This window comes from Nicotiana tomentosiformis, chromosome 10 (genome assembly GCF_000390325.3).
Source record: "Nicotiana tomentosiformis chromosome 10, ASM39032v3, whole genome shotgun sequence".
In the NCBI taxonomy this organism is placed as follows: Eukaryota; Viridiplantae; Streptophyta; class Magnoliopsida; order Solanales; family Solanaceae; genus Nicotiana; species Nicotiana tomentosiformis.
This window is the reverse complement of record NC_090821.1, coordinates 40,881,694-40,896,273: the sequence shown is the minus strand read 5'-3', so window position 1 is coordinate 40,896,273 and position 14,580 is coordinate 40,881,694. Positions and strand designations below refer to the sequence as shown.

Here is a 14,580-nt window from a genome sequence, read left to right as displayed (position 1 = left end):
GTAGTTATTTCTAGCGGGATCCCTGTCATATCAAGGTGGGACCAAGCGAAACAATCTTCGTTAGCTATAAAAAATTGAATGAGTTTTTTCCTGAGCTCGAGATTTTACCCCGTGCCCAGGTATACCTTTCGATCAGGCAAGCGTTCGATCAATACAACTTGCTCCAGCTCCTCGACTATTTATTTGGTAGTATCGGAATCATCGGGGGCTATGAAAGACCTGGGAACACCGTAGTCGCTGTCCTCACCCATCTCCTGCCTTTTCGGTCGAGACGGAGTCGGCATAAGTGTCGGAAATGTGGATATCGGGACCAACTCGTCGACTACGAACATCTCTTCTGCGGTCGGTTGTTCTCTGTAAACTTTTTTTATTCCTTTTGGCGCCAGGAACTTCAACACCTGGTGCAGAGTCAAGGGGACCTCCCTCATGTTGTGAATCTAAGGCCTCCCGAATAAAGAATTGTACCTCATTTTCCATTCGATCACATAGAACTTTGCTTCCTGAACGGTCCCAGCGGTGTTCACCGGTAATGTTATCTCTCCTATAGTGGTCTCACATTCCATGTTGAACCCGTTTAAGACTCGGATCGCCGGCACAATCTGATCTCACAGGTCGAGCTATTCCACGACCCTCGATTAGATGATGTTGGTCGAGCTACCTGGATCAATTAATACACACTTAACTCAAAATTTATTTATAAGTACTGATATTACCAATGCATCATTGTGGGGCTGCACGATCCCTTCAGCGTCTTCGTCGTTGAAGGACAATGTTCCCTCTGTCACATAATCCCGAGTTCATTTTTCTCTTGTTATAGATACTTTGGTGCGCTTTAGCATCGGCCCCTAGGGAACATCAACCTCACCGATGATCATGTTGATAACGTGATGAGGCTCCTCATGTTCGGTTTGTTTACCAGAATTTCTGTTCCTAAAGTGGTTCTTAGCTCGATCGCTCAGGAACTCTTGGAGATGCCCGTTGTTGAATAGCCGGGCTACTTCCTCTCTCAATTGTCGGCAATCTTCTGTCATGTGACCGTGAGTCCCATGATATTTGCACATTAGGTTAGGATCCCTTTGGGCTGGATCGAACTGTAAAGGTCGGGGCCATTTGGTGTCGTTGATACGTCCGATGGCGGATACGATGGCGACGACATCGATGATAAAGTTGTACTCTGATAATCTGGGTGCTTCCTTCGGCCCGAAGGGCCTGTCGAAACCGTTTTTGCTCATGAGTCCCCGGTTGTTTTGTCCTCAGTCATTTCTTCTTTCATTTTTACGGGGTTTCGTCTAGATCCACTACATCTTCGGTCTCCATTGTATGGCTGATACTGATCCCTGTTCGACCGTGGTTCACAATCAATGTCTCTCCTGACTCTGTCAACTATTCTGGAGGGATAAACAGACCTGGATGGGGCCCCGAGTTGATCATCTTCGACCCTGATTTTTGATTGATACCGATTATGCACGTCGGCCCAAGTGACACCCGGGTATTCCACTAGATTTTGCTTCAACTGTTGTGATGCCAACGAGCTTCGAACATTGAGTCCCTGGGTGAAGGCCTGAATGGCCCAATCGTCTACGACCGGAGGCAAGTACATCCGTTCCATTTGAAACCGGGACACGACTTTCCTAAGTATCTCATTATCCCTCTACTTTACTTTGAAAAGGTCTGACTTTCTAGTCTCGACCTTGATAGCCCCGACGTGCGCTTTTATGAATGATCTGCAAGCATGGCAAACGATTCAATAGAATTAGGAGGTAGGTTGTGATACCATATCATAACTCCCTTGGGTAAAGTTTTTCCGAACTTTTTCAGCAGGACAGACTCGATCTCGTCATCCTCCAAGCCATTTCATTTGATGGCGCATATGTAGGAAGTCACATTCTCATTTGGATTGGTTATTCCGTTGTACTTAGGAATTTCGGGCATGCGAAACTTTTTCGGGATCGGCTTCGGAGCCGCGCTCGGAGGAAAAGGTTTTTGAACAAATTTTTTGGAATCCAGGCCCTTCAATATCGGAGGTGCCCCATGGATTTGGTCGACCCTGGAGTTATAGGTTTTCACTTTTTTGTCATTGGCTTCGATTTTCTTCTCTCCCGATTCTATCCGTTTTGTCAACTCTTCGAGAATTTTTATAATCTCGGGATTAGTCCCCGATTTATTTTCATTTGTCCTTTCCGTGATCGGTTCATTTCTGCGGGTAACTTTCCGAAGTGGCTCGGGCTCTACCCTGCTTGGTGCTCGGCGTTGGTTCTGCAACTAAGCTATCTGCCTGTTGAGCCTGTAACATTTATATGATCACTCGGAGGTTGATCCCATCATTTTCACCATTGTGCGTATTCAGGGCAATTGATCAGATTTCTCTGCGTACGCTGTTCTCAGGATCGGTATGCAAATTTGCTTCGATGGCCACATGCGAACTAGCGTCGATAGGGTCCGCCACCAAAACTTCGTCGAGATCGACTGGGGACACCTCGTTACCGGGTGCTGCATTGTTATTTTCACCATGGTGGTCGGACTCCATGTCCGTGTTTAAAGGGCCAGACTATGGGTTTGACATTTCGATTTTAACCTAGAATCAAAAACACTTCAAAGAACAAGTGTAAAATAGGGTGTGTTACGGGAATTTGTATCAAATTGTCGCTATTATCCTTAGCCCCACGGTGAGCGCAAAACTATTTACCTTCAAAATCGGATAACAATTAAATTTGTAAGTAGTTTTAAGGATACGCGGATTAACTTGACACAAAGCAATAAATAAAGACAAATTAAATAAATAAGGATGAAGTAAGTTCAAACCACGCGAGGAAGACGATTTAAGCCTTAGTGAAATATTTGCCCTCGATCTGGGCTCGTAACAACAAGCACTGACGAACGAAAGCAGAAGAACTAATGACAGAAAAATAATAATAATATATTGCCTTGGAATGCGTGTTACCATGTACTTTATGAATTATAAGACCCCCTTTATATAGTAGAGTCTTACTTTAGATACAATTTTATAAAAGGTAAAAAAATCTTTTGATTTACTGATTGCCGGTTCTTTATCGGTACGCGCGGAGATTTCCGCCGTAATATTCTGCCGGTCACGGTTATTTCGGTCTTCCGTTGGCTATGTTGATAATGTTTCTTCAAAGTCATTTGAGGCTAGGACCGATTCCGGAATCATGGCCTTGGTATACTCGAAGGCAAGCGTCCTGTCTCCGGGTTCTAGCTCGGTGGGACTTGAGATCGATTTTTAGTCCTTTATTATCATGTCTCGAGCCTGGCTTACCATGTCGGAGGGTAGGATGCACCACGAGCTCGATTTCGACCGTATACAATAGGTAAAATGCTTTATATTTTAATAGGTCCTTAGTTATTTTATTCATGAACCATTTATAATTATCTTTTAGTTATAGAGTAATTTTTTTATACTTTTAATATATCCATAGTTAATCTCTAAAATATAATACTCCCTCCATTTTAATTTATGTGAATTTATTTGACTGAGCACGGAGTTTAAGAAAAGAGATAAGACTTTTAAACTTGTGGTGTAAGATGAGGCACATTTATTTTGTGTGGCTATAAATCATTGTATAAAGGGAAATTGTTTTCAAATATAAAAAATGGTCATTTTTTTTATATGGATTAAAAATGAAATAAGTTCACGTAAATTGAAACGGATGGAGTGATAATTTTGAATGAGGGTAAAAGCTAAAATAACAAGAAGCTGACACAAAGAACATCTAGGGAAGTGAGAAAGAGGAACACCTAAAGCAAAGAACTTTGGAACCCCAGAATCAAGTGTAATTCTAATTCCTATCTGTCTTCAAACCCCAAGTAAAGAATAAAGAATAACAGAAACCAGAGAAACCCCACATCCACCCCCACCCACCCCTTATAAACATTATGCACTATAAAAATTTGACATAATAAAGCTAAAGTTTCAGTCTTTGTATTGGAGACTGGAAACACTCCTCCCACCACCCCACCCCCTCTAAAACTCCATCCTCCAAGAAGCTCATAATTTCAGTCTCTCTCTCTCCACTTAATTCCTTCGCCATTTTCATTCAAAATATAAAAAAAAAACAAAAATTAGTAGTACTACATGTCTTGATCACAACTCAATACAGTAGTAGTATTTATTTGCCCACAGCTAGCCACATGGAGTTAAAATTAAAACTCTAAAAATAGGCGCACAACACAACCCATTCTTGTAGGAGTACATTTTATATTAGCTCATGCCTGGGAGTTGCGGTTAGTCAGAATTAGAAGGAGGAAAGAGAAGAAGGGAATTAGTTTTTTTTTTAAATTTGTTTTAGAGTTTTGAGAATTCTTGGAAATGGTGAAAAGAGTGATGAACATGTACTAGGCCTTTGGTTTCTTGAATTCTAGTTCTATTATGGAACAAAATAATTGTTGTTTTCTTCATCATTACACAAGAAGACAATGCCAATGTTGTACACTAACACAACAAATACAGACAGATTTAGAGGAAGAAGAAACAAGAAACTGTTTCAATTCCACAAGAGTTGTTATGGCTTCTAGCTGTTCCAAGATTTCACCAATCATTTCCATTTTTGTTTTCTTTCTCTTCTCTGTTTGTTCTGTTTTGTCACTAGAAACAGAAAACTTCCACTTAGCCAACCAAACTTTTAAGCCAGGTGATGAACTTCAGAAGATGAAAATGATTAAATCTCATCTCATGAAAATCAATAAGCCTTCCCTCAAGACAATTCAGGTATTATATTGCCAAATTCCCAACTCTTTTCTATCTTTATTTTTCTTGTCTTAATAAATATCTGAATTGTACTGATGCAGAGCCCTGATGGAGATATTATAGATTGTGTATTATCTCATCAACAACCAGCTTTCGATCACCCTCATTTGAAGGGCCAAAAACCATTGGTATTTTAACTTTATCTTTTTTTTTTCTTTCAAGTATCTGAAATTAATAAATCGCATTCATCCATTCCGGAAGATTTTATTTATGTGGCAGATCTCTGCTTAAGTAATTTTATCATTCATGGTGCTAATATTTCAAATATCTGATGATTAAACGAAAAAAGCTTTAAAAATGATTTTTTAAACTTGTAGTATTCAAGATTTCAAAATGTTAAATGATTTTGAATATTTTCTCCTATATTGTAGGAACCACCTGAGAGGCCAAAAGGGCACAACTCAAATTCTATGGAATTCGAAAATTTCCAGCTTTGGTCCTTGTCTGGAGAAACATGTCCAGAAGGAACAATTCCAGTACGAAGAACAAAAGAACAAGACATTCTAAGAGCTAGTTCCATTCGAAGATTTGGTCGAAAAATTAGAAGACCAATTCGTAGAGACACTACTAATAATGGCCATGAGGTTTGTGTTTTTCTTAACTAGTTTTTAGTTTATTTCAATAACTTTTGCTCGATTTACTTTCATATTAAACTATTCTATTTTCAGAATAATATTTCAACAACTTTAAGTAATTTTTTTGTATGTGGTTACTTTGACATGTTTTTGTGATCAAATGTTTGTCAGGTTACTATATTTGGTCTATGCCGACTTTGATGTTTTTTCCCTTTTCCATATTTCACTAATTTCCAAAGGCCTTTGCTTTGTCAATCTCCATTCATCTATTTCTACATTCAAATAATAGCCCAATAAACTTTATCATCAAAAATCAAGATTTGCAATTTTGAGATGCCCCATCTATTCCTCCTCATAAAATAAAATATTTATATATTTAAATTAATTTTCCTCTTAATTTTCTTTAAAATAGCCTCTTTTCCCTTTTTTTTCTCCCTCTTAAATTTTGTTTCTTTTTCTATTTTTGAAAAAAAAAAACAGCATGCAGTAGGATATGTAACTGGAGAGCAGTATTATGGAGCAAAAGCAAGTATAAATGTGTGGGCACCTAAAGTTACCAACCAATACGAATTCAGTTTATCTCAAATGTGGGTTATTTCTGGTTCATTTGGTGATGATCTCAACACCATTGAAGCTGGTTGGCAGGCATGTTCTTATTTCTTTCTTCACTTTATGTTATGTGCACGAAACATTAATATAAAATATTATGCGGTCATATAATATAATCAGAAATTTCGTTAGAGTATATAAAATATTTACACTATCAAATTAAATTGACCTAAAACAACAAGTAATTTTTAGTATCAAGCCTGATATAATAACTTAACGAAGAGGTTTCTATCTTGTTCTAGCTCTATGTGACCGCATTCACGGTTTATTTTCCCTAATTTATTCATAGATCATTTTTAAATAAAAAAGGGTTCACTGTTTTAAGATATTTTTATAAAAATTCGAAGCTTCACCAGTAAGTCAATTCCATCATAGTGAATCATATACATTAAGATTTTATTAAGAAATATAATTGAAGAAAATGTAAATTGGTAAAGATATTGTTTTTTCAGTACTTTTAAGGAAAACGCGGTTTCTCCGATTTAAATGTGAAATGTACTCCAAAGGGTGGATAGTACTCAAAGAGTGAACCATTTTCTTTAGTTTCATTTAAAGCATCCATTAAACCTTCAGCTACCTTTCAAAATCAAAGAATCGATAGAGTAGTATATTTCTTTTTCTGCTGTGCAGCAATGAAATTAATTAAGATAGCTAAATTATTTCATTTAATTACAACAGGTAAGCCCAGAGCTATATGGGGACAATTATCCAAGGTTCTTCACCTACTGGACTGTAAGTTTTTACATACTGCATTTGCATTTCGTTATCCTTATGATAATTAACATAAAACAACAATATATATATATATATATATATATATATATATATATATATATATATATATATATATTAAAATCCAAAATATTTCTTGAGTACTAATTTGTATCGATTTATATTTTTTTAATGATTTATACAGAGCGATGCATATCAAGCTACAGGATGTTACAATTTGTTGTGTTCAGGATTTGTTCAGACCAATAATAAAATAGCAATTGGGGCAGCAATTTCTCCAACATCCTCTTATAATGGTGGCCAATATGATATCAGCATCTTGATTTGGAAGGTAATTACACTTTTATTAAAGAAAAAAAAGGGCTGTAGGAAAAATTATAATTTTTTTCTTTCCTAAAAACTTTGCCTTTTTACCCCCATAAGATTGTTAATTATAATTTCAAAAACGAATTAGTTAATAGATTTTAAAAAAACTCTTTCAACCGAAAACGAAGATGATCATAATTGAATGCGTATATTTTTTATTTTTGTTCAACCAAACCCCTTTCTTTGGCGCGGCTTTGGTAATTAGAAATTTAGAATCGATGGTATTATCTTCTCTCTTTTTTCATTTTTTTCCCTAGTCTTTTTGTCTTTTCTTCCTACTTTTTTCTTGTATTTTATTATAAGCTAGCTAACTAAGTTTCTTCAGTTGAGGTCCAATGTTAAAATGCTTCATTTAAATGGGTATTCACTTATTCGTGCAGACAGAAAATGGTTCTGAATTATTCATTTAATAGGTTGTTCAAAAATTAAAAATAAGATTCACAGTTAAGGTAGGGATAAAGGCAAATATGATTTTGACATGAATTTATACATCATGCTTGCATGTGTGTATGTATAAACCAAAAGGGGAATCTTAAAGTAGCATTCATCGTATATTATTCAGTGGAAGTAATCATTTTGTTTGTGCTTTTTTTTTTACCCCCACTTTGTAAGATTCTCTTGACTCTTCTTTCCCAAGCAAATTAAAGCCTTCTCTGACCCATTCACTTGTTATTATTTCACTTTACCCCCCACTTCATAATTAGCTCTTAAAATCTCATCCTTTGACTTAAAATTTGAGGCATTCCAAATAAAAGGCAATAGACAACATTATAGCTGCATGTTTAGTTACACCTTTTCCTCAATCTAGCTATAAAGATAAACCATCTCCATTAACTTCTTTTCTTTCTCTTTCGTCGCAATGAGTGTATTTCAAATACTCCTAGATGATTTATCATAATTAATTTCCTTTATTCCTCCCCCTAAAACCTCTATACATTGGATGGTTAGTGAATTATAGTGGACTAGACTAAAAACTTACTATGAGGAAATAAACGGAAGATCGAACTGTTAATTGTTCGTATTCTATACCCAATGGGCCTCTTCACTGAGACAGTAACAGAAATTTACAAGCTGCTTTAATTTGAAGATGTAGGTTAAGATAAGGAAGATAGCGAAAACCGCAGTAATTTTGCCTATAATCTTAGTTACTTTTATTTTTATAATATACCATCAAGATAACCAATTACTTACTTGATTATATATATATATTCAGGATCCAAAGCATGGACATTGGTGGCTGGAATTTGGATCAGGAGTATTGGTAGGATATTGGCCATCATTTTTATTTACACATCTTAGGAGTTCAGCAAGTATGATACAATTTGGAGGTGAAATTGTGAATAGTAAAGGAGGCAATGGATTTCACACATCCACACAAATGGGAAGTGGTCATTTTGCTGGAGAAGGTTTTGGAAAAGCTTCTTACTTTCGGAATTTACAAGTCGTCGATTGGGATAATAGTTTAATACCATTGTCTAATCTCAAAGTCTTGGCTGATCATCCTAATTGTTATGATATTCAAGGTGGGATTAATCGTGTTTGGGGTAATTATTTTTATTATGGAGGACCTGGAAGAAACCAACGTTGTCCTTAAAGAGAAAAAAGAGAGGAGTAAATGGTTCAAATTTTCATTTTTCTTTTACTTTTTGCTTCTTAGTTTTCGGTGATTGGGGTGTACTTTTTATTCTTTTCATTGTATTCTTAAGCTTAACAAGTGGTCAATTAAATTAGTTATACCACCTTAAACTAGGGGAGTCGTGTAAATTTTGGCAAAGAGAATAGTGAATATAATATATAGTATGTTTTTTGCTGTGTTAATTAATTTTCGCTCTTTTGTATTTTCTATTTTTTTTTTCCATCATGAAGAGTGTCATTTTCCAATCGAAAAAGGGCCAAATATATCCCTGTATTATCAGAAAAGGTTTAAATATATCTTTCGTTATATTTTGAATCCAAATATACCATGTCGTTATACTATTAGTTCAAATATACCCCTTTTCTGTTAAGTTTGTCCAAATTGGACATTCAATCCTACGCGACACTGATATTTGATGAGGTGGATGCCACATGACTTGCTACCTCAGCGCCCTAACCCATTTTACCCCTCTTCTATTTTATTTCCACCACTAAAATTTCCTTCTCCTCCACCACTATTGTTACCATTGTCGCTGCTATGAAAAGTATTGTATTTCAAATTTTAGTCTTTTATATATGGATTAGGAGCGCTGATGTGGCATGTCATGTGTCATCCATTTTATCAAATATCAGTGTCACATGTGATTTGATATTCACCTTGGACAAACTTAACAGAATATGGGTATATTTGAACCAATAGTATTACAACAAGAGTATATTTGAACCCAAAATATAACGAAGAGTATATATTTAAATCTTTTCTCATAGTATATGGGTATATTTGGCCCTTACGTTTTTTCAATTAAATGTTATGCTTAGCTTCTAGTAATTAATTTGATACCTGTCATGCAAAGTTCCGACATCAAAAGCCTCTAATATGTTTTTCTTAAAATATACATATTCCTTACGTCATGACATAAGTGACACTTCCTGTTTTGCGAAAATCAAACTAAATGACTGACTGTTTTATTCACCATTAATGAGAGGATATTACAACTTATAATACTTTTTATGTAAATCTTCATTTAGAAAATGAATGATAGTAGTATTATCTATGTCCAATTTAACTGTAAAAGTAGGTTAATTGGCTTTCAAAATAAAAGGAAAGTGACAAATTAAATGACTAGAGACATGCATATGGAGTAAGTGTTTTCAGGCCGAAATTAAGGGTAGGCGGTACAAGGAACAATTGTATTACGTACCCACATTTAAACACTAAGATTACACTGATAATCATAACCATCATTTCTAAATCCGCACACCAGTAATCAAGTAGTACTAATTATTGTTAATTAGTACTACGTAGCATCCGTTTTATTTCTTTGACAAAGCTAAATTAAGTTAGAAATTCCAAGAGCCAAGTAATTTTCATAGGAAATTTTACCATCAATTAGCGCCTTTAAGAAATGGAAAGAGAAGAGGATGGCAGAAAACAGACTTAAATAGGACTACACTTTGGTATTCACTAAGGGTGGCAGGCTCATTACATCTTTACTTGATATACAAGATATTCTGTAGAACTTAATGAATGAATGGAAGATTGAGTAAGAGTAAAGTATAGACCGAAAATGATAATTTATTAGTATAATATTCCTCTCTTAAAGTACTTTGTTTGAAATGAGAGAGTGAATTCACACAACGAAGAACTACTTCTGAGCTACTACTAAAGAGTCCTTTTTTTTTTTTCTTTTCTTTAAAGATCATAAAAATGAGAAACACAAAATCAAGAAAAAACACTTATCAATAATAAACAGTACAATGACACAATACTTGAGAAGTTGTTTTATACGACAGTCGACATCTTTACAATTTATCTCCTTAATGGTTGCATAGTGGCATATACAAAAGATTAAGGGGTCGTTTGGTAGGCATTATAAGAATAATGCTAAATAAGGTGGATTAGTAATGCATGGATTAGTAATGAATGGGTTAGTAATGCAAGCATTAGTTATACAGAGATTATTTCTTATGCATTGTTTGGTGTGGTGTATTAAATATTAAAATGCATTGCATAATTTTTAAGAAATATAATTATTTACAAAAATGCCTTCCATATTCTTTAACTTAAGGGACTTTAAGGATAATTTTGTCTTTAACCATGCTAATGCATGCATTAATAGCCTTTGTATTGCTAATGCGATGATTTTCTATGCATTAGCTATACATAGAATAATACCAAATAGAGTGTATAACTATTGCTTGTATTAGTTATACATAGGTTGAAAAGGTGTACCAAACAAAGCATTACTAATACACAAAGCTAATGCATGCATTATTTTCTCTAACACACTCTACCAAACGACCTCTAAGAGTTTTAATGGACCTTACACTACGTGAACGTGAATTAGTCGGGTCCCAATGTGAATTGGATACCGGGTTGAAACTTAAACCAAATTTTTTCTGTTTTTTTGGAATAAAATAAATTTATCGACTTTTGTATATTAGTTGTAGGATTTTGTTTTTGTTACTCTTAGGTAGGTGAAGAGTGCTAAAATATATAGGTGGCGGCATACAGTGTTGACTCTGGTACGTGTGATAATTTTTTAATTTTCAATTGGAGCATTAAGGGTATTGATAGATGCCATTAACTGTTCTTCTGCTGCTTACTTAATGAATCCACCAACTTTCAGAGATTGTGATGAATGAAAACAATATTGATCTCAAGTTCTGATTGGGAGGGCCACTTGAGAAGCATTCAATTTTGCAATTAAAATTTGGAAAAATGTGAGGTCGGTATAATATTCATTTCATAGGGATATGAAGGATGACATTTGTTGACCTTTGTTATATAAATTGTGACAATGAAGTGGAAAATAATGAGAGATTAATATTTAAATCACACCATAAGCAAAAGATGCTAGATGAATCCTTTTCATTTGTTCAAGTGTTAGTGGGTAGAGCTTTCAATAGTGCTAGATTGAATAGTCCAAGTGCATACTTGCACACTGGCCAAATATTAAATACACTGCTAACTTAAATAACTATTCACACAATTGTTTAAATTAAAAATAACCGACGAATATATAATATATGTATAATTCATATGTATAATTAATGTATAATCTATACATACTGTAAAAAAAAAAAATAATGAATTCAGATGGCTATTCGTGTAAATATCCCTAAAATACATAGATTAAATTGTGATGGACTATAGGTCAATGTTGATAGATCATATTTATACCTACGAAAGTTCCATCAACTCATATCTTGCATTTGAGGGTGACTTCTCATACGTATCTTTGCACATATTAAAATTAGTTGTATGTTGGACATTCAAGATATCATCAATGTCCACGTTCTCTAGAACATTTATAGGGAATAACGTCATCAGCTAGAAAATTCTATATAATCTGATTTCATTTGGATATTATCATTTACACGATAATATATATATATATATATATATATATATATATATATATATATATATATATATATATATAGCATGGACAATTAGTAACTCGTATCTATATGTGTGGACTAAAATAAAATTTTGTTGAAATTTGACCACTAGCTTGATAAAATTGGAACTCAAATTTCAATAGAGAGGCAGACTGTTCACCTCAAACTCTCAAACAGTAACATTTGCAAATTTGTATTGAACTTATTCCTAATTAGTTGAATAAAAAGGTATGTGCTAACATTTCCTAAAAGAATCTTGAGTTCTATTCTTTCTAAAGCAAAGATAAATTTACTATTTAGATGACTCTACATTGACGTTTATAGTGTCTCCAACTTTAATGATAAAACTAATTGTTTTTTTTATATGCGGTATGAAGTGGAGGGAAATGAAAAAATTCAAAAAGATTTATTTTTCAAAAGAATTTTGTCCTATAGGAAGAGGAACAAACATTTGTTGGGTTTAAATAGAAAAGCAATTGTACTATTTCGGAAAATGAGTTGATAAGAAGGGAAGCTTGCGATGTCGTGATGATTAATTGATCAATTTTTTGAACCAATAAATAATTTAATATTAATATTTTTTGCTCGTTTTTTATAGCGATCATATAATTTTTTCCTCTGTTTTATTTTTCCAGTCAGTTTTCGTAAACAATCATTAGAGACATTTTTTGTAAACAACCACCAGAAAGGTTGCAACTTTTAAGTTACACCTCTTCGTTTGGGCAAACATATCGGCTATAAATACTTCGCGTTTCCAAAGATTCTCATTAAAAAAATTATCACTTTCTTCTTCTGCATTACTTTCAAATAAAAAGTTAGCGTACAGTGATTTGTTGTCACTATTTGAATTTGTTGATTACTAGTGTTTGAGGTATCACTATACAAGTGAAGTTGGATCCGTTCTATTTTGAGAGGAAATAATCAAAACTTGTACCGTGAGAGAATTAAGTTTCTTAAGAATACGCGGTGAGATCAATGATTTTGAATCTTTTCTTTTTCGTTTTTTCTTTCTGTTTTATGGTCTCAAAATTAGTTTCGAATACAGAAAGCTAACAAGAATTTTGTATAGATCTTATTCCTTAGGTAAAGAAATATGTATACCAACCTTTGCTAAAGCTCCAAAATAGTACCTTGAGATTTATTCTGCCTAAAACAACCGAAATTTTCCATTATAATGACTCAATTTGAGGATAGATTTTGCTTTAATTTCACATAATACTTAATATTATGGTTCGAGTTGTGCATTTTAGCTACTTAAGTTGTTCCCCTTTGAGGACATACCGAGGGTACTTTTAATATACCATTATTTATTGTAAATATTTTAGAACGGAAACTATGTTCTTGATTTAAAGAGATTATATTCGATTTTAACAGGTTCCGCAGAAAGTATCTAATCCTATTATCCAACCCATATAAGAGATTTTCCTCCACTAGGGGTAAGTGCACATATAGCCATTTTTAGAGATACTATTTAGGAATTAGCCAAATACTTATTTTATCCTGAAATTTTAAACTAAAAATCTTAACTTTAGGATAACTCGGGACATTTTTGTCCTCAAAAATTGAACTGAAAACTGAAATTCAGGACGCGCTGGCTAATTTCTAAATAACAGCCTTTTAGAGTGGTTACCTGGTGTCATTTGTACGACAAATGTAGGACAATCCATTCTTTTGGATGAATGACACATTTACCCACAAAAATAAAATTATTTACCCTTATCTACCCATTTGCTTTTCTACCCATCAAACTAATTATATTTCCTACCCATAGTAGTTTTTGTGGGAAATTTTCTCCTTTTTCTCCAATTCTTTTTTATTTTTATGCTTCTTTTCTTTTTTCCTTTTTTCCCCTTTCTTTTCTCCTTTTCTTTTTCCCCTTTTCTTCTTATTTTTTTCTTTTTTCTCTTTTATTCATTTATTTTTGCCCAAATCGTATTATTGTTATTTTTACCATAACTTATTTCACTCTTAAATTCAAGAGTAAGAAGAAAATAGGTAGTCGAGTAATAGGTTTAGGCAAGGTTTAGGCTGGATAGGTAAGAATTGTAATTAATTCTTAAATGGGCAAAAACGGGTAATTAATTTGAGCCTAATGGAACCTTTTTTGGTTGTATTAGCTACATTTAATTGGTCCACTGTTTGATTTTTCTTTAGTAATAGTAGAATAGTACAGTATCTTGAATTTTTTTACTTTTCCTTTATGCGTGTGTATTATGTAATCATTTTGATTTTTTCTTTATGCGTTTGTTTTATATAATAGTATTATAGTACAATATCTTAAAATATATTATTATATTAATAAGTGGTATACTATTTTTTGATTTTTCTCTTTATGCATGTATATTATGTAATAGTAGTATAGTTATACTGGGATTAATTAGTAAAACTGTATACCATATTGGTATAGTTATATAACATATTGGTATCATATGGTAGTTTGAATAATTGTTTGGTTGTTTTAGCTGCATTTTTAAGTGAATTCTATTATGGAAT

General features: G+C 33.7%; 1 protein-coding gene across 1 annotated transcript; it reads left to right on the top strand.

Annotated features, from left to right (window-relative positions):
* The first annotated feature begins 3,938 nt into the window (after window positions 1–3,938).
* LOC104111377 (protein neprosin-like) lies at window positions 3,939–8,865 on the top strand. The gene is made up of 7 exons (XM_009621059.4): window positions 3,939–4,726; window positions 4,807–4,893; window positions 5,137–5,349; window positions 5,821–5,985; window positions 6,628–6,681; window positions 6,866–7,012; window positions 8,261–8,865. Exons 1-7 carry the CDS (start codon window positions 4,388–4,390, stop codon window positions 8,639–8,641), a joined length of 1,386 nt encoding a protein of 461 aa, XP_009619354.1. The 5' UTR covers window positions 3,939–4,387; the 3' UTR covers window positions 8,642–8,865.
* Window positions 8,866–14,580: the final 5,715 nt, after the last annotated feature.

Coding starts and splice junctions, on each gene's coding strand:
- LOC104111377 (XM_009621059.4), top strand. CDS start 4,388: ATGGAACAAAATAATTGTTGTTTTCTTCATCATTACACAAGAAGACAA. Junction 5,350..5,820: donor CTACTAATAATGGCCATGAG/GTTTGTGTTTTT, acceptor AAAAAAAAACAG/CATGCAGTAGGATATGTAAC. Junction 7,013..8,260: donor TCAGCATCTTGATTTGGAAG/GTAATTACACTT, acceptor ATATATATTCAG/GATCCAAAGCATGGACATTG.